Raw genomic sequence first — 19,386 nt, 5'->3', positions numbered from 1 at the left:
CACATTTACAAAAAGGATGAGTTAACCTAACCTTATAAATTTAAAAAAAAAAAAAATCACCAACCCACAGTAATTTTTTTAATCCTTTCCTTAAGCTACTTAGCCTCTTCTCTATTTGATACTAAAAATATTCTTTACTCTGCCTGCCACAATTTGTTCCTAGCAGAAGCTACATCCTTATCTTTGACAGTTATTAGCTACCACATAAGAAAGCAACATTCCACTATTCAAACACAAAATCACCCCAAGGAAATGCCTCAAACACTAGAATATTGGGGAGTGGCTACAAATTGGGCAGTCTGTGTGGGACCCACCAGGATGATGGAAATGTTCTACAACTGGATTGTGGTGATGGTTAGGAAACTCTACATATACTAAAAATCACTGGATTGTCCCCTGGCCAGACTTATCAAAAAGAAAAGAGAAAGGACTCAAATAAATAAAGTCATGAATGAAAGAGGAGAGATCACAACCAACACCAAAGAAATACAAACAATTGTAAGAACATATTATGAGCAACTACATGCCAGCAAATTAGACAATCTGGAAGAAATGGATGCATTCCTAGAGAGTATAAACTACCAAAACTGAACCAGGAAGAAATAGAAAACCTGAACAGACCCAAAACCAGTAAGGAAATTGAAGCGGTCATCAAAAATCTCCCAACAAACAAGATCCCGGGGCCAGATGGCTTCCTAGGGGAATTCTAAAAATCATTGGATTGTACACCTTAAATTAGAGAAATTTTTATGGCTCAAAGCTGCTAAAAAATTATTTTTTTTAAGTATCTTCCCCTGTCTAATGCTCTGGTTTGAGGATTTTAAAGCCAACCTAAGAAATTTCTTGAGAGAAGCAGAATGTAATGCAATACCTGGAAAAAGCTTTTCTAAGAAAAGTGTGGACACAATTTAGGCATGTGCAGCCTACCAGACACAGTCACTGAGACACAGTGGACGGTGGCTAGAAGCCATGGCTGGCATGCGCCCATCCCATTGTGAGCTGTGGGGCTCCGGAATTAGGAAGGCAGATCAAGCCCCTCAGGTGTAAAGATCCTGCCCCTTGGAAACTCCAGATGAGGAGAAGGGTTGGAAATTACAAAAAAGCAATTCAGAAAACTCTCTCCAATAGTGGTAAGGGAATGGGGAGATGGTAGGAACTATTCAAGAAGAGCTGATAAATCCAATCCGTTTGGCTTTATTGTCTCCCACACTGCCTTCTCACAGACGCCTCTGGCAGAACCCTGCCAGCTCAGGTGTTGAGGACCACACAGCAGACACCTCCGCTGTGCTGCAATATCCCTGATCTAGGCCCCATCGTGTCCTACCTGCATAGGGGAATGGCCTCTTGGCTGGTCATCTTGCTTCCATTCTTGCCCCCAGTAGTCAAGTCTCTTTGTCTGACACAGCAGCCAAAATGAGCTTCTTAAAAATGCACACCCCCTTTATCCATCCCCCACCCAAAGCCCTCCAGTGCCTTCCTTCCTGCCTCCTCTTGGGATAGAAGCCAAAGACCTCACAGTGACTATGTCCTGTGTCCGATGCAATCTGCCCAGCCCTGTCCACTCTCTCTGGCCTGAAAAGCCCACTCCTTTCAGCCTTCAGTCACTTTGGTTCAGCCACTGTTCAGCTTCTTAGGGTTCCTGGAGCATCCCAGATGCAATCCCACCTCAGAGGCCATAGGTCTCCTCTTTACTTTGCCAGGGCCTCTCCATCTCCACTTTGCTCCCTCCTCCTCATCCCCAAGGTCCCTGCTCAAATGTCTCCCTCAGAGAGACCTGCTGTGACCACCCCACCACACTCACTCTCAGTCACCTCAGCCTGCTTCACTCTTGTCATCAGCCTGCTTCACTCTTGTCATCACACCAACCATGACCTGACATTACCTGTCTGGACCTTTCAGGCCTTTCACCCACCTCCCTGTTGAAAGCTGCACAAATACAGGAACCTCTAGGTATTAACTCCACTGCAAACCCAATGCAGAGCACAGGGCCTAGCACACAAGACGCACTCAGCAAATACTTGTCAAATGAATGCATTAATTTTGCATTTCCCTACGTTATATCTCATAAACACAAAGTGCCAATACCCTCCCACAGAATGTACTCAATTTGCTAAAACTAAGCCCCAGACTAGCCCCTTTCCCGACCTGGAAAATCAAGTCAAACTGAATTACCAATGATGACACCAACTTCACAGTAGGGATCATCATAGGCGCACGTCATCATGGTCCCCACGGTGTCATTGACCAAGGCCAGGATATCCACGTCTATGTCCTGATGGAACACAAGTCCCAGAGGGCATCAGGGGGTGGGAAGGGGGCATCATCCCTTTATCTTTCCCCAGAGAAGAAGCAAGAGCAGTGAAGGTGATGAGACAATCACTAGCTCCTTCCTGGAAGAGACAGGGCCTCTGTCAAGTTCAGGGGTCTAGAAGAGAGAAAGGGCAGTTGGGAACTGAAGAGTAGAACCCAAGCTCCTGGTTTATGGCTGAAGGCCTCTGTGCAATGGAAAAATGAGGGACAGACCACTAGGAATCCTGCCTTTATTGGAAAGACCCCCAAGGAAAGCATGTTTCTCCTGGGAGCAAAGCCCTCCCTCGCCCATGGGGACAGCTTAACCAGCCTCAGCCAAGTCTTCTCCATGGGCAGCACCAGGGATTTCTCATCTGGGTTTCCCATGTTGATAAGTCAACTTGGATTATTACCCCAAGGTAATATGGTTCCCCAAGGTTTGGGGGAGCATTCTAAAGTGAAATGAAACAATAAAAGAAAAACACAGGATACAAAATAGTATGATTGCCTCTTTAAGGAGAAAAAAGACTAGAAGGGTATCCATCAAAATATCACTCTTGCTGTCAGGATAACAAATAAGTTGGGTTTACTTGTGTACTTCTCAGCTCAGCAAGGAGCATGTCTTGCTTTTTCAGTTTAGATTATTATAAAATTTAATCAACGAATAGAGCTAACCCATGAATAGAGAGTAGAAAATAGGAGAGACAGCCAGACTGGAAAGAAAGCAATATTTTAAGCAAAGAGGAAAGGTGATTAGAGTATTACACATGCACGGGATCTAACGGAGACCCTCTGAGGGGGCTGTGGCAGCTGGGGAGGTCCCAGGGAAGCATGGGGCCACATTTCAACAGCCACAGGAACAAGCACCATGTACCGAGGCTTACTGGTAGGTTTACCCAAATTGGTCACAACTGGCCACATCTATACCACAATGACACCTGCCGCAAGATCAATTCCTTCTGATTCTCCTTCTAGGACACACACAGTAGGAGACCCCACCTGGAGAGAAAGGGGCTATGACTGGGAGGCGAACCCCTCACCTTGTGTTTTCTTATGGCTTTGGTCAGACAACTCACTACATCTGTGCCTTGAACTCCCCGTGCCTTAAACTTCTTGGTCCATGAAAGCAGGATACCCTGGGGGAAGATTTCAGAGCCAGTTAAAATGAAGAAGGCACTCAGTTCTGAAAATGAGTGGCAGAAATTTCATGCGTAAAGTGCATCCCCACGGGCTTCTCCTCTTGAAGCTGAATCACCCCCAATTCTTTCAACATTCCTTCAGCTTTTTCTAAACCAAATACACATCTTTATTGCATCTGAGCAGTTTGAGACAATATACGTAATGGCAGAAAGAACAATCACTGAGAACATGGACGCATAAGACATTAGTCAAGTCATTTAACCTCTCTGAGCCTCAGTTTACTCATCTGTGAAATGGAGAAACCTCATTTCCGTGCCTCTCTCACAGGAATGCTCTGATGGGAATACCAGGCCTGTGGTAGGTACACATTATGTGCACAGAATGCATGGATTGCCAGGTCCACAGAACAGAACTAACGTGGTATTACCTGGTAGGACTCCCTTGGGAACTTAAGTTCAACTTAGAAAAATGGCTCTCTACCTGCATTATCAATTATGTGCATAAAAGTGGTGTTTCCTGGGGTGCCTGGCTGGCTCAGTCAGTAGAGCATGCGACTCTTGATCTCCGGGTCATGAGTTCGAGCCCCACGTTGGGTGTAGAGATTACTTAAAAATAAAATCTTTTTTGGGGGCGCCTGGGTGGCTCAGATGGTTAAGCGTCTGCCTTCAGCTCAGGTCATGATCCCAGGGTCCTGGGATCAAGTTCCGCATTGGGCTCCCTGCTAGGCAGGGAGCCTGCTTCTCCCTCTGCCTCTGCCTCTGCCTCTCTCTCTCTGACTCTCTTGAATAAAAAAAATAAATAAATAAAAAATTAAAATAAAAAAAAATAAAATCTTTTTTTTTTTTAATGTTTTAAAAATTGGTGTTTCTCAAGAGTTTTGTAAAATAGCAAATAATCAGAATGTTTCAGACTGGAAGAGAATTTTGGAGACTAAGAGATTTGCCCAAGGCCACACAGTCAAAAATAGCTGAGCCCAAACTCACAAACTCCCCACCACACCCTCCCAATCCTCTCAGTTTACGGATAAAGCTGGGAGGTTTTCAGAGGAAGGAAACTGCTCTAGATCTCAGTGAGTGAAGGACAGAGTCCAACTGGAATGCAATGGTCTAACTCCTGACTAGGGACCAGGGTTTGTTCCCTGCACCACAGCGCTGCCTACTGGCAGCCCTCCCTAACTTCTGCCTTCATAGGTCAGGGAAACATCCCTGCTTCATGGGATAGAGGAGTAAGAGACTGTAGGGTGGCATCCCCCCAAAAAGGGTGCTAGGGACAATGTGGGATGCATTAGGAGCAGGATGTATGGGGGAGTGGAAAATAAATGCTTGTGATATATAGTTAAGTGGAAATTTTAAAAGGACATGCAATTATATTTTTTAAAACTGTGCATACAGCATAACTGTAGCTGCAATTTTTCTCAAATATGAAATGGAAATAATAATATCTACTTCCTATGATTGCTTGGGGATTTTAATGAGATAATACACATAAAGAGTTCAGCACAATGCAAGATACACTGCCAAAATCTGGGGTATGGTGTTGCTATTTTTTTTTTTTAAGATTTTATTTTATTTATTTGACAGAGAGAGACACAGCGAGAGAGGGAACAGAAGCAGGGGGAGTGGGAGAGGGAGAAGTAGGCTTCCCGCCGAGCAGGGAGCCCGATGCTTGGCTTGATCCCAGGACCCTGGGATCATGACCCGAGCTGAAGGCAGACGCTCAACAACTAAGCCAACCAGGTGCCCCTATTATTATTATTACATAAAGATGCTGGTAGAGATTTGGCTTAGAAAAATGCCAAAATCTTGGATAAACAAACCATACATTCACCCCCCAGGTATCAAGAAGATATGTAAGTTTGGTTCTCAAACTCAAATGAATTCCAGCAGAGCTTGAGAAGTCTCTTCCTTCTTCCTGGGGTCTCCATTTCTGAGCTCGGAGAAGATCTGTTTAACTACTCCGTGAATCTGATCTCCATCTCGGGGCCTGATTCCCCATGACTCCTCCTCCTACTTCCTCTACAGATTCTGGGACCTCTGCTCCTCCAGTCAACAAAGACGGTGACACCTCACAGCCTGACTCCACCTGGCCTCTTCTCACATTCTCTGAAACCTTCTTCATACTAGTTTTTTCCAATCCTTTTTTTTTAAAAATAAAATAATAAAAATGTGAACCTCAGCCCATCCCCTGTCTGGATAGATCACGGCAAGTTCCCACTCAGTGGAATCAATTAAATGATTGATTGTACTTTTAATTGTCAGATAGTTAACAATCACCTATAAAATACAAGACATCATGCTACAGACCCTGCAGGTGGAGAAAAATATAAAACAGGGGCGTCTGGGTGGCTCAGTCGGTTAAGTGTCTGCCTTTGGCTCAGGTCACGATCCCAGGGTCCTGGGATCAAGTCCCGCATCAGGCTCCCTGCTCCGCGGGGAGCCTGCTTCTCCCTCTGCCTCTGCATCTCTCTCTCTGTCTCTCATGAATAAATAAATAAAATCTTTTAAAAAATAAAAAAAAATAATATAAAACAATGCCTGCCCTCCAGAAACATCTGTTGAGTCAGGGGACAAGGTACAAAAGTACCAAGAGACCAGTGACATAGGGACAATCCTTGTCGTGGCCCTGCAGCTACGCACCAGGCACAGTCTGGGGCCCGTGGCAGAGGTTTGGTCTAAGCTTCCCTTCAACCCGGCAAGGAGCTATTATTACCCCTGTTTTCCGGATGGAAAATCAAGAAGCTTAAGAAGTTATGTAACTTGCCCCGGGGACACAGCTTGTTCTGAGCCATGATTCAAAGACATGTGTGTGGGACGTGATAACCCATTCCTTTTCCACTCTTCCCCACTGATAAATGGCCCATGCCAGCAACAGCAAACACATCCCAGGGCAGTGCATGATATCAAGGTGCTCCATGAACTGACCATCAGCTGGGCGTCATGACCGGCACGTGCAGGAGGAGATCACGGGCTCCCACCCCAGAGGCGTGGGGCCTGGGGATACCTGACTCTTGACCATGACTCGCTGACCCCAGAAAACTCATTGTCCTTTTCTGTGGCCCCTTACTTATTCTCACAGATCTATATAAGATTGGGTTTGACCTCTCCCTGTTTATCAGTTGAACGTATGAGGCACACAGAGATGAGACCCCCGCTGGGTAGTGGCCCAGCTGAGACTGTACATCCCAACATTGTCATTCCAATGACCCCATCTGCATCCTCTTCCTAAGGGCTCACTGGAGATTGAGATTCCCTGAGCCTTCCTCCTCTTATTCTAGTCAGCTATGTCAGGGGTGCTAGGTGTGGTCCCCAGACCACCAGCATCCACATTCATCACCCAGGAAGCTGTTAGAAATGCAAATCTGAGGCCCCACTGATTAAGGAACTCTGGGGTGGGGTCCAGCAATCTGTGTCTAACAAGCCCTCCAGTGGATTCCCATGCAACCAAGTCTGAGAACTAAGGGGTAAAAATTGTTCTGCTGCCTTGTGCCGTGCCCACGTCAAGTGCAAAATCAAGGCTGCTGCATTTACGAGTTCTCTGCCTCACATTTCCACCTCACTGTGCAAAAAAAGAAAAAAACAAAACAAGAAGACTCCTGCTGATCTCTCCTGTTCCCAGCCTGACTCCTTGAACATGCCCACACTCCCCAGCCCCAAACCCAAATCCTGTACAGCTTCTTCCCTCCCCGGCATGAACCTTACCTCTTCCAATTTAGTCTGTCTGCAGGGAAAAGAAAAGGTTAGGCCAAGGGGCAATTTCTTATGCTTCAACCCTTTCGTCTTCATGAAATCTGCCAGACAGTCAGCTACGTAGTCAAATAGCTAGAGAGAAGAGAAAGCACAGGATGCTGCGCTAAGGCATGGTCACTTATAAACTTGATGCCAAGGCCATCCCCCATCCCCTGCTTCATAAGAGCCCCTGCCCGATACCTCTGAGCCATTCCCTCGGATAATTTCATTGGGTGTTGGATAGAACTGACTCTCCATCTGGACATTTCTTTTCCCCTCTTCAGAGACTTGCACCTTCAAGACGCGAAACTTGGACCCTCCAAGATCCAGGGAAAGAAACTCCCCATTTTCTATGAAAAAAGAAACAAACAAAAAAGTTGTCATTTATGGAAGGCTGTTCTATGGCCAGCTTAGCTTTAGAAGTCGGGGCATGACCCAAATCTGCCCACCAGGCCATGCTGGAGGGCGTAAATGTGGAGAAGGCAAATCTAAACCCACTTCAGGCAGGTAGTATCAGACATGGGCCTCGAGGGTGGAGCCGAGTCCAGAATGCCAGAACCAGGCTGAAGGAGCTGATACTCCAAGTGTGGGCAAAGTGCCGGTAAGGCAGGAGGAAAAGGCAGGGAAGCGTGCAAGGAAGGGAAACCAGCCCCATACAAGCCTCAGTCTCTTGGACAGATGGAAAACACCCCAGGAGGGAAAAGAGACAGGGACCAACGGATGGACCCTACAAGCCAAGGATCTTCAGATTTGGGGCCAGACCCAGCCTCATGCAAGACCAATGCTATTAATAAAAAGGTGGATATGACACATGTGTTAAGGAGAGGCAGCCCACTTCAGTGACTTCAACTCGGGATCCAGCCAGTATTCCTGCCAGGACACCTGCCAGTCTTCTGCATTGGCCACAGATACAGGATAAGAATGCAGGTGTGCATACTTGTGAACCAACAGGCCTTTGTATAGAATTATCTGTCCCTGAAAAGTGGCAACAGGTACCAGGTGTGTTTCATGATATACGCCCAAAGCACATGTGAGTGAAATTCCAGGACCGCAAGTCTGGTCCCCCCAGTGGCCTTGTTTTGTACCACATGACCCTAGATACAGCTGCATGCAGATAAGGGACCAGCTGGCCATTCAGATTTACTCCGTGTAACATGTGAAATAAAACAGTGAGAAATTGCTAGTTCATGGTAAAGACTGAAGTGGAAGCATCCCCCAAACCAGAGGTTAGCTGGGTAGCCAAGGTGGCCCCATGTATGTAGGCTGAAACCACAGAGGAAGACCCAAGTCCCACCCAGTCCCCTTGCGGCCTGAGAGGACCACAGCTCCTGCCCTTGGAGTCCCACAGGACCCTACGTGTCCCCCTTTTTGCTCTCCGTGTCCTTGTACAACAGACCTCCTTTTCTGACCTGGCTTGACTGGGTTCTCTGCTCCTGGCAATCAAAGAGCTAGAGACAGTGCTCTGCAAACTTGAATGTGCATGTGAATCTCCCAAGAATTTTAACATGCAGATTGTGATTCAGTGGAGGTGGGGTCTGAGATTTTAGTGTTGTTGTTTTTTTTTAAGTTTACTATTTATTTATTTGTGTATTTGTTTATTTATTTATTTAAGTCCATCTCTACAGGGGCTTGAACTCATGACCCCGAGATCAAGCATGCTAGCAGGGCACCCCGGAGATTTTGTATTTCTAAACAGGTTCCCAGGTACTGCTGCTGCTGGTCTGTGGACCACAGTCAGAGTAGCACAGGCCTTAGTCATTTCCAGACCCAGCTAGCAGGATCTTTTATTTTTGTGGAGATTATCTGGAAAGCAAGATTCTTATCTCCCTAGATCTGCCCCCAAAGAAGCCTGATGGAGCCATTTATTATTCAGGAAGGGAATCCAGGGACCTAATATTGTGCAACTTTTGTTAGCATTCATCACATACCAAGCAAGAGATGCTTTCACAGATGTTATCTTGTTGAGCAGGAAATAGGGTAGATCACACAGTCCATGTACGAACATTTACTGAGCGCAACTCTGTGCCAAATAGTATGCCAAGTGCTAGGGAAGCACAGGGAGCGCTATCTAAACCCCAGGGGAGGGGGGACAGAGCTGAGTGCAGAAGAATGCAAGGGAGGGAGGCAGCCAGAGCAGGTCCCAGGGAGAGGAACGGAGCCAAGGAAGGAGCTCACATAGGGAGGGCAGGGTCTGCTTTTGAGGAAGGAGGGACGTGTGACAGAAATGAGGCTGGCATGTAGTCTCTGGATAAACTAGGAAGGATTTGGGAAAACTGGCCCACCCCAAAGAGCTTGAGCTTTCTCCAGAAGGTGAGGGGGAGCCACAGAAAGATTTTAAGCAAGGGAGTGCCAAGTTCTGATTGAGATTTGGGGAAAATGCCTCTGGCACCAATCCGGATGGACGGGAGGATTTTCATAAAAGAGGAGGCTCCTGTGCTGCGATTCAGGTTGGAAGTGATCTGTGAACCCTCGTGCAGCCTAGCACGGAGTCATTCCTTCCTCTGGCCTCCAGGGCCACTGTCGGCGTGCAATCACCTGGCTTCACCAGTGACTCAACACGCCATTTCCTGTAAACCGGGTGGGACCCTTTCTGTGACTTTGACCCCAGAGAAAGGACTCATTGGGCCCTGAGGGAGGCAGGACCTGCCCAGCAGAGGCAACAGCGGCAGAAGGGCCATCAGGATCTCTACAGTAATTATTAAGATTATTATGACCTTCGTCATGGGGATGGAACGTACAACGTGGTGACTACAGTTAAGAATAACACGCTGCATATTTGAAAATTGCTAAGAGGGTAGATCTTAAAAGTTCTCATCGGAAGAAAGAAGAAATTTGTAACTATGTGTGTTGCCAAACGTTATTGTGGTGACCACTTCGTGATATGTCCAAACATCAAATCATGTTTACACCTGAAACTAATATAATGTTATGTCAATTATATCTCCATAAAAAAATTCTTTTAAATAATAAAAAGATATCGATCCGCCTCTGTAGATAATCCTCCTGTGACCTTTCAGGGGCTCCAAGGTTTCCTTCTCCTCATCCGTCCCCAGGGCAAATGCCCCAGCTCCTTCCCATTCCCTAGTGCAGCGTCTCCCAAAGATGCACAGTGACTGACTGTGTCGATTCCTAGAGATTCAGGAAACCATATGTTTAGGAATTGCTCCAAGTGAGTCTTATACTAGGGGGAGAGCAGGGGACCCCTGTCCTAGGGCAGACCCCAGGGCCCACCAGCCGACCACATCAGGGCTCCCTGGGCTCCCCTTCAAGGCCCCCCCCTCAGTAGCAGCAGCTGGAGTTGGGCCTCCAGAACCAGAGACCCCCTCACAAGCACGCGATGGGCACCTCCGGTCCCCCTTCCCTGTGGCTGCTAGAGGGTAAGGCACACTTCTCAGCCACTTTGTAAGAACAGTCGATTGCAGCTCCCTGACGGAAAGGCTAGGGGGAACCTCATCTCATAGGTTTGGATGAGAGGACAGAGAGTAGGTGAACCCGGTATTTCTCTGGAAACTGCATACATTTTTGAAATGGAAGCTCCAACAGATTAGTAGCATTTGTTTGCTTTTGTTAGTGACCATGAAATTACACCACTAGCTCACAGGAACTACGGAAGACTTGGGCAATATTTTGGAAATTTTAAAGTACTCCTTCCACATGACTTCATCTGATCCTAACAGCCCTGATCTTTTTACTGATGCGGACAGGAGTGCAGTTGTCCTGGGACTTACCAAGGCCCCCTGGCTGCAGGGACCCTGGGCTCCAAGACCTCACTGCCACAGGCTCACTGGTGAGATTTATTATGTGATGAGATGTGAGATATTATGTGATGAGATTTATTATGTGAGGAGACAGTGAGGAAAGGAGGTGGTGCCTCCTGGCCTGAGGAGGGTTCTTCTAAAATTTGGTCCATTTCACTTCCAAACCTTCCTGAAGCAGCCAGGGCCAGGAAGACTCATCCAGTCCAGCATTCTCCAGACCCTCACAGTCACTTTCCCTTGCTTCTGGGGACACACCTCTGCAGGAGGAGCCAAAGCACAGGAAGCCAGGAGGACTTCGCCCTGGTGCCCCCTCCCCCCGACACACCCATGACTCAGGTGCTTACTCTGAATGGCCCTGGATGACCTGTCAAGGACCACAGTCCCTCGGCACTCTCATAGAGCAGTGTCTGGAACTCAAGCAGATTTCAACTCAAGCAAATTTCAAAGCAAGACTGTCTCTGTCCAAAGCTTATGTCCCTCCAGGGTGGACATAGCCCACCCCGTCACGCACCCACCATTGAGGGAAGAGGCCTCCCCCATCACAGTTCCCGGGGACCTCTTGAATGGTAGAAGCTATTTTGACCCCGTCATTGGCCCAGAGGGGCCCAGAACCTGGCTGATCTAATCAAAGTCCCTGAGAGCTCCCCAGACTTCAGCCCCTGCTCCTTCAAGGGCCCCAAAGCCCCCACTGGAGCTTGGTCAGAGCACTGGGACTCTGACATTGGTCCTCCATGCTCTCATCTGACCTGGGCATAACAGTTACACTTCAGGGTTCTTATGGGGATTATGTGAGAAAGTGAGTTCCTAACACCCCTGACCACAGAAGGTGCCTTGCAGATTCCACTTCCTGTCCCTCCTCTTGCTCTGCCCAGAGGCTGAGAATGGAGGAGTTGGATGGAACCTCCTGGATTCCATCCATAAAGGTCTCTAGGCTGTGGTCAGGAAAGTAATAGTTCCCCAAAGATGTCCACATCCTAATTCCCAGATCCATGAATATGTTAGTTAACATGGCAAGGAAAATTAGGTTACAGATGGAATTGAAATTGCTCATCAGTTGACCCTGACATTAAGAGATTATCCTGGATTATTTGGGTATGCCTAATGTACTCACAAAGTCTTTAAATGTGGAAGAGGGAAGCAGAAGGGTCAGAGTCAGAGGGAAATTTAAAGATGCTATCTGGCTGGTTTGGAGATAAAAAGGGGCATGAGCCAAGGAATACAGGTGGCCTCTGGAAGCTGGAAAACACAAGGCAAGAGATTCTACCCTAGAGCTTCCAGAAGGAATGCAGCCCTGCTGACACCGTGATTATAGCCCCGTGAGACCCATTTCAAACTTCTGACCTTCAGGACTGTGAGAGAATAAATTTGTGTGATTTTAAGCTGCTAAGTTTATGGTAACTTATTACAGCAACAATAGAAAACAAATACAGAGGCCAACTCTCTCATTTCACAGATAAAGAAACTAAAGCTAAACATTTTGCCAAAGATCACTGAGAAATGTCAGAGCTGGGCCTAGAGCCCAGGTTTCTTGAATTATCGTTACTCTTCCTTCCACCACATCATGTTGTCTTCCCTTACTTACTATCTTGGGCCTAGAATCTAGGAACTTAGGCATGAAATACCACTTATTATCCATTTGGCAAATATTTCAGGGCCTAGTAGGCATCAAGCACCATGCTAGGTGCTCAGAACACCGTGGTGAAGAAGACACAGGCCCCGTCCTCATGGAGCATCAGCCCAGTAGGGAAACTCGCACACAGCAGGTGTCAGGACAAGCACCTAACCCAGCATGGGAAAGCCTCCTACGTGGAGGTGGTGACCTCTACCCTGAGATTGAAAAGCTAAGTTGGTGTTCATGAGGGGAAGAAGGTTGGGATGCTCCAGCAAGTAAACAGACAAAATGTGTGGGGCCAAGGTGCACAGAGAAAAAGCAGAGTACATTTGAACTTTGGTTCAAAACTTTTGGTACTGAATGGACTGAAGCATAGAGAGTTTGGGAAGAGTATGCACAGAAGGTGGGAGTGATAAGCCAGGGTACAGGAGCAGACTCCAGGTACCCATCAGCCAAGAAGAAAGCAGGGAGATCAGGGTCCCTGGCAGCCCCTAGCCCCACTCACCTGAGCCATCTGGAATGGCCCTGACAAAGGTGGGCAGCATCTTCACAGATGCTGTGGGGTTGGTGTCCTTCCCCAGGCCCTTCTGCATTTCAGCCTGGAAGCGAGCCATGATGTCCAAAAGGGTCTCATCGGAGAGCCGCATGTGATACAGGAACCTGTCCACCTGCAACAGACGCCAGGGTGACCAGGGATGCCTGCTGCGGGGTTGGGGGGGAGGCAGGTTGTGCTCCAGTCAAGGTTGTAAATTCCCACTCCCATCACAAAGCTATTTTTCTGACTCTGGGGATAGCTTCATGATGTGGAATCCCAAAGATTCCTTGCCTGACTCCTCACCAAGCTGGAGACAAGGTGGGGAGTTGGAAGAATAGAATGGAATGGAAGGTTGGGAGATAGGAATTTATTCCTCTGAAGGGCAAGCTCTCAGGAAGAAAGGATTCTCCCATTTTTCTGATGGGGCAATAGAGGGGGCAAAAGCGACAAGGATTCAGGGTTTCTAATTCCTAGTTCAGGGACTGCACCATTGTCCCATTGCCTCTCCACTGCAAAAGACTAGCTAGAGCTTGAACCTTAAATTCCTAAGCATAGAACCTTTCTTTTCCAATGATGACCGTATATACCCCAAATTGTTTCCGTTTGTTTATGGGCTGCTAGGAAGCTCAGAGCTAAATACAGTTTCCAACAGCAATCTGTAAATTCTAGTTCTTTAAATTTTCATTCTGTTTTTAACTGAGGTTGTTTTAATTAAGATGAAGTTTAATTTTGGGCGCCTGGGTGGCTCAGTCATTAAGCGTCTGCCTTCAGCTCAGGTCATGATCCCAGGGTCCTGGGATCGAGTCCCACATCGGGCTCCCTGCTCAGCGGGAAGCCTGCTTCTCCCTCTCCCACTCCCTCTGCTTGTGTTCCTGTTCTCGCTGTCTCTCTCTGTCATATAAATAAATAAAATCTTTAAAAAAAAAAAAAAAGATGAAGTTTAATTTTTAAAGCCAGCTCAAACTGCTGCTGGAAATGGGTGGATGGACACTCAAGTAACCAGGAAATTGGGGCAAAGGACCACTGCCCTAATGGAGGGAATTTATAAAAATCACTACGGCTAGATGAACCATGAGAGATGATGGACTCTGAAAAACAAACTGAGGGTTCTAGAGGGGAGGGGGCTGGGAGGATGGGTTAGCCTGGTGATGGGTATTAAAGAGGGCACGTTCTGCATGGAGCACTGGGTGTTATGCACAAGCAATGAATCATGGAACACTACATCAAAACTAATGTATGCATGTAATGTATGGTGATTAACATAACAAAAAAAATTTTTAAAAATAAAAGCAGACACAATAATAAATAAATAAATAAATAAATAAATAAATATCACTATGGCTATGCTCAGTCCACTTGAAGGTACTGTGTCGTATCAGAAATGGCAGAACAGCGTCCTCCTTATGCTAATGCTAATCATTTGGAGTGGCAGCCTGGATTCCCAGGCTCGTTGGAATGGATTATTGAGGGGCACAGAAGTAGGGACAGTGGCATAGATGCCCTGTATTTGCCCCTCCTGCTTTATACACATACTGAGCAGCCTCTCTACCCATCCAGGTCACAAGAAGACTTGATCCCAGCACATTCCTGGAGGAGTCACTCTCCCACACTTTCCTCTAAAGCTAAGAACATCTGCAGGAGTCTACAGAGTGCTTTCACATACATCCCCTCATTTAATCTCCCTGCCATTGCTTTGAGGCAGCCCGGTGAGGCCAGAGTTCTTGCTTCTGACTGAGAGGTAAGGACCCCAAGGCTCAGAGCCATGATGCAGCAGTGGGACAGCTGGGGGTGAGGGGCGCCCTGGGCCTGGAATGCCGTCTCCATACTTCTTGCCCCACCGCCTGGTTTTGCTTCACAACTGCATGCAGGACGCAGGAGTCCAACAGAGACATTACACCAAAAGGGCAAGGGTTACCTGACCTATATCACAGGACAGGTGCCTAGCCATAAGCCAGGCCCAGTTGGCAGGCATCCCAGCTCAATCTAGGGCCAATCTGGAGACCCAAGGCAGTGAAATGACCCAGGACTCCAGGGATTCGGGGGCCACAGAGAGTCCAGAAAACCGTCGGAGAGCCATTAACAAAAAAAGGACAATTGGGCTTTCAGTGCATTTGAAGAGATAGGAGGGAACCAGGTCATGCTTCATTAAGGGCTTCCTGTGCACCCTGAGTCTGTTTACGACTAATTGGTTGGCACAGCTACAAACACGGAGCAACCCGATGGAAGGGACGTGACCCAAGTAATTGGGACTTGGGGAAGGGTGAGATGTGCTACACAGCCCCAGAGCATAAAGAACTTCTCCAGCATCCCCAGTGTCCTCCCTCCCGTAGAAGGATGGTTTTGAGGCCCTGCTCGGGTCGTTTGTCAGCTATAGTTTAACAGAGTCATTCAGAACTTTGGGTTCCTGCTCCCGCTGTTTCACTAAGTTAAAGTCATGATAGACAGAATGTCCACCTAGCAAGTTTCTTGTTTATTCTCCGTACCTCCCACAGGCCCTGGTACAGTAGCTAGAAGGGAAGAATGAAACACATGTTGGGGCCAAAAAAAGCTCTATTTTAAATCCAAACAGGTGATCTGGGGTCTTTGTAGCCAGGCACATTCTTTGCAGACACTAAGGGAGGGTGTTTGAGCTGCAGAAAACCAAGCGCACTTTTGGAAAGACTCTGAAACCATAAAACAGGACATCTTCTAAACAAAAGAGCCAACGAGCAGCACATTTAACATAGGAAGAACAAAATTCAAAACTGTAAGCTCAGACCTGCTGAATGACAGAATGTGGGGGCCAGAAGTGACTTTGGAGATCACTTAGTCCAAAGGTCCCATATGAATTGAGAGTCATAAAAAGTTTCACCTCTTTGACCCAGTGATTTCAGTTCTGGAAATCTAACCTTATAATAATCCCAAAGATGGAGAACATTAAACACATTCCTATGTTTTTCAAAGCAATATCTTAATTGTTAAAAAATGTTTTTGAAAGTAGCCGAGTTACGATGAGCACTGGATGCTGTATGTAAGTGATGAATCCATGAATTCTACTCCTAAAGCCAATATTGCACTATATGTTAACTGACTAGAATTTAAATAAAAATTGGGGGGAAAAAAGGTAGCCGAAGAGAGAAAAGTTTGAATTATAGTATATCCAACTGGATTGCATATTGGAAGACATTAGAATGATAATTATGAAGAAATGGGAGAAATGTACATAAGTGGTTACAATATAATAATAAGTGAAGGAGACAAGATTTAGAATTGTAGGTATGATATAACTGTAGAAACATACTATAAGGGCTTCCACAGGGTAAATCTGACAGTGTTTGTGAGGGGGATGGGATTAAAGGTAACATTTCCCCTTTTCGTAATGTTGACTTACTCAACTGTAAAAAGTACACATTGAAAACCTAGCCAGTCCTTCTCTTATGAGTGAACAATCTGTAGGTCAGTGACCAGACTCAGCCCAATGTTATCAATAGGTCAAATAATGTCAATATACTGAATTGGAAAGGAAGCTACCAGAGTGGTTTCTCCTTTCTTCTTCCTTCCTTCCTCCCTCCCTGCCGCTTTCTTCCCGTTTTATTTTGTTTTGTCTTTGTTTGAATGTTGGTGTAGGGAAATGTAAAAAAAAAATTTTCCAGGGTCTGAATAGTAACCCTCACGGCAAATATGGCCCAGGATCCTGACAACTCTGGAAGCAGGAAGCATGGAAACTAAGGAGGGGATGGGCTACCTGACCCGGGAGAGAGAAAGGTCTGTTGTGCCTTTTGACCAGGTGTGTTTTCACCACATGAAGGAGTGCATGAGCCCGTGTTCTCAGAACCTGTGAGTCATCCAGCAGCCCATAAACCAGACGCCCATCCTATCTCAGTCACCTGTTGCTTCAGGTGGCTATGTGGTGCTCCTGGCTTTCCCGACTCCGCTCACTCTTCAGCTTTCTTGAAGGGGTGAGGGAAGGGTCAACTTCAGGCCTTGAAAAAGGCTGACCCTCCTCCCAGACGACCTGGAACGAATCAGTGGAGGTTGCATAACCTCCCTCCTGAGCCTGCACCGTTCCTGATTCTAGGATGTAACAAAAGGCCTAAGAAAATGAAACGAATTTGCAGAACCAAATGTAAAGTTTCCAAAGGCTCCCCTTTGGAGTTTAGACAGACACCGTGCAGTTTTCCTCCTTACTAAGCAGGTAAGAACAGAAAGTGAATCCTTGGGCGCCTGGGTGGCTCAGTTGGTTGAGCGACTGCCTTCAGCTCAGGTCATGATCCTGGAGTCCCGGGATCGAGTCCCACATCGGGCTCTCTGCTCAGCAGGGACTCTGCTTCTCCCTCTGACTCTCCCCCCTCTCATGTGCTTTCTCTCTCATTCTGTCTCTCAAATAAATAAATAAAATCTTAAAAAAAAAAAAAAGAAAGTGAATCCTTCAGCAGTGCTGTGTAGGACTTTTCTACCTCCTTAAGAAGCCAGGAGAGGACTCTGTGAATCTAATCAATAAATGAAAATTAAGACAGCCTAAATCAGACTGCTTTATAATATTTTAAGATTTGCTATAACTACTAACCCAAATCTCTAATGAACAGAATTCCGTGCAGGTTTCTCCCAGCAAGCACATGAGGGCTGTTACAAGGCCACGCTCTCTCTCTCTGTTCAAAAAGCCAGGAGGCATTGTGGCACAATGGAAAGAATGCTAGGGGAGTCAGAGACTTGGGTTTAATCTTCACTCCACTTGAAATACTTGGGTGACCTTGGCTAAGTCTGCCTGCTGAGAGGGCTTCTATTATCTCTAAGTTGAGAGACACCAGCACCCAGGGAGTGGCTAGCGGGGCAGGCTGGGCTCATGCCAGGCCTCCCGGAGACAATGCCGATGGGCTCCAGTTGAGGCTTGGCAACTGTTAAGCAGCCTACCTTGGAACGTATTTTGTGCAGAGGTTTCTTGAGCAAAGTGACAAACTAATGCACACCAGTAACAGCACATCTTTGGCAAACAGCACATGCCAATAATAAATAGTTCAATTATTGTACATTAAAACCCACACCCCTCTTAGTTCCCATGCTTATATTCCTTCAAGCACATGAAGAATCATGTGATTACTTTAAAAGTTCTCAAAATTTCTCTCCCCTCCTTTGTAGCCTCTCCTCCCAAATACCCCTTATATCAAACACAATCATCTTCAACCTTTCTGAAGACTCTCATCCCCTCCCATCCCGTATCTACCAGGAAGTGCCAAGTGAAATGCAAGGCTCGGAACAATGTGTAATGTCCAGCCTGTGGAGGATTCACTTCCTCCCCCACTCCCATGAGCTCTTTACTGGTCCTCTGCTCCCTGTGTCTTTTCTAATAAGCTTTCTTAAATCCTTTTGGATGCAGGCACAGTATCAATTAGTTCTGTCAGTGAAGAATGAATCTCTCAGCTTTGTGAGTCCTTACCTTCTTGATCTGATCCTCCTTTAGCTTGCTGCAGTAAAATGCCATCAAGTGTACTGCAAACATTTTTTCCAAGTTTGGTTTCTCTTGAGATGGGCAGAGATTTCTGTGCAGTGTTTACTCCTGCGTCTCCAGAGAGCTGCCCACTTCCAGTTCAGGCTGGAGGCCTCCAGGAACTAGGTGCTACAGATTAAATACTACCAGGCTGCTTAGAGTTCAATGATTAAACTTCGCCCCCTTTCTCTGGTCCCTCCCTCCAGCGTACACTTGATTGTCTAATAGGAGGCTTGGAATGGTAGCTGAAAGTTGGTGGAGGGGAGGCAGGGGATGGGTCGCCTGACTCTTTGAGAATTGGGTGCCACAAGATCTCGTTGCCAAGCAACACTCTCAAGCCAGGGCTCCACCAAGCCCACTCAGCCGAGGAAAATCTCCTGAGAAGCTGGGCATTAAACAAAGCCAACTTTCAACCAGCTGAGCTGCTCTGCAAATGTCTGGTCTCGGCCTTTTCTCTCCAATCCTTTTCTTCTCAACACAGGGATGGAACTCCAGACTCCCTGGCCCTCTGCAGCGCTGTCTTAATTAAGACTAAACACTGCCCTGGTCAGGGAGACTTCAAGAATGTTGGGGCAAATCCCTCCCTTTGTGACAGAGCAGATCTCTTGCCTAACAGCCCATGGTAACGGAAAATAACTGATAAAAATTTATCTATTCCACAATGATAAGCCAGAAAACCTTGACTGCACAGGTGGGGACCCAGGAAAAAATATCCATGAGAGAGGATGAACTGAAGTCACGGGTGCTCACTGGAAAGCTGCTGCTGGAGAGAAAGACTGAAGTCACAGACAGGAAATGTCTCACGCCATGAAGATATCTGGTTTACTCACTCATCTCATGCATCATACTTGATGTGGGAAGGA

General features: G+C 46.8%; 1 protein-coding gene across 1 annotated transcript in view; it reads right to left on the bottom strand.

The window, feature by feature from the left end:
- The window catches only part of LOC118018915 (hexokinase HKDC1), a 43,398-nt gene extending 24,495 nt beyond the window's left edge, over window positions 1-18,903 (bottom strand). The window contains exons 1-6 of the mRNA XM_035017709.1: window positions 18,473-18,903; window positions 13,030-13,192; window positions 7,356-7,504; window positions 7,128-7,247; window positions 3,330-3,425; window positions 2,173-2,272 (exon numbers count right to left, since the gene is read on the bottom strand). Of these exons, the coding sequence (XP_034873600.1) occupies window positions 2,173-2,272; window positions 3,330-3,425; window positions 7,128-7,247; window positions 7,356-7,504; window positions 13,030-13,192; window positions 18,473-18,535 (691 nt within the window). The 5' untranslated portion in view covers window positions 18,536-18,903. The remainder of the gene's footprint in view (window positions 1-2,172; window positions 2,273-3,329; window positions 3,426-7,127; window positions 7,248-7,355; window positions 7,505-13,029; window positions 13,193-18,472) is intronic.
- Window positions 18,904-19,386: the final 483 nt, after the last annotated feature.

Source organism: Mirounga leonina, unplaced genomic scaffold (assembly GCF_011800145.1).
Source record: "Mirounga leonina isolate KUSES-001 unplaced genomic scaffold, KU_Mleo_1.0 Mir_107, whole genome shotgun sequence".
Classification (NCBI taxonomy): Eukaryota; Metazoa; Chordata; class Mammalia; order Carnivora; family Phocidae; genus Mirounga; species Mirounga leonina.
The sequence above is the reverse complement of the archived record's forward strand: the minus strand, read 5'-3'. Positions and strand labels throughout refer to the sequence as shown.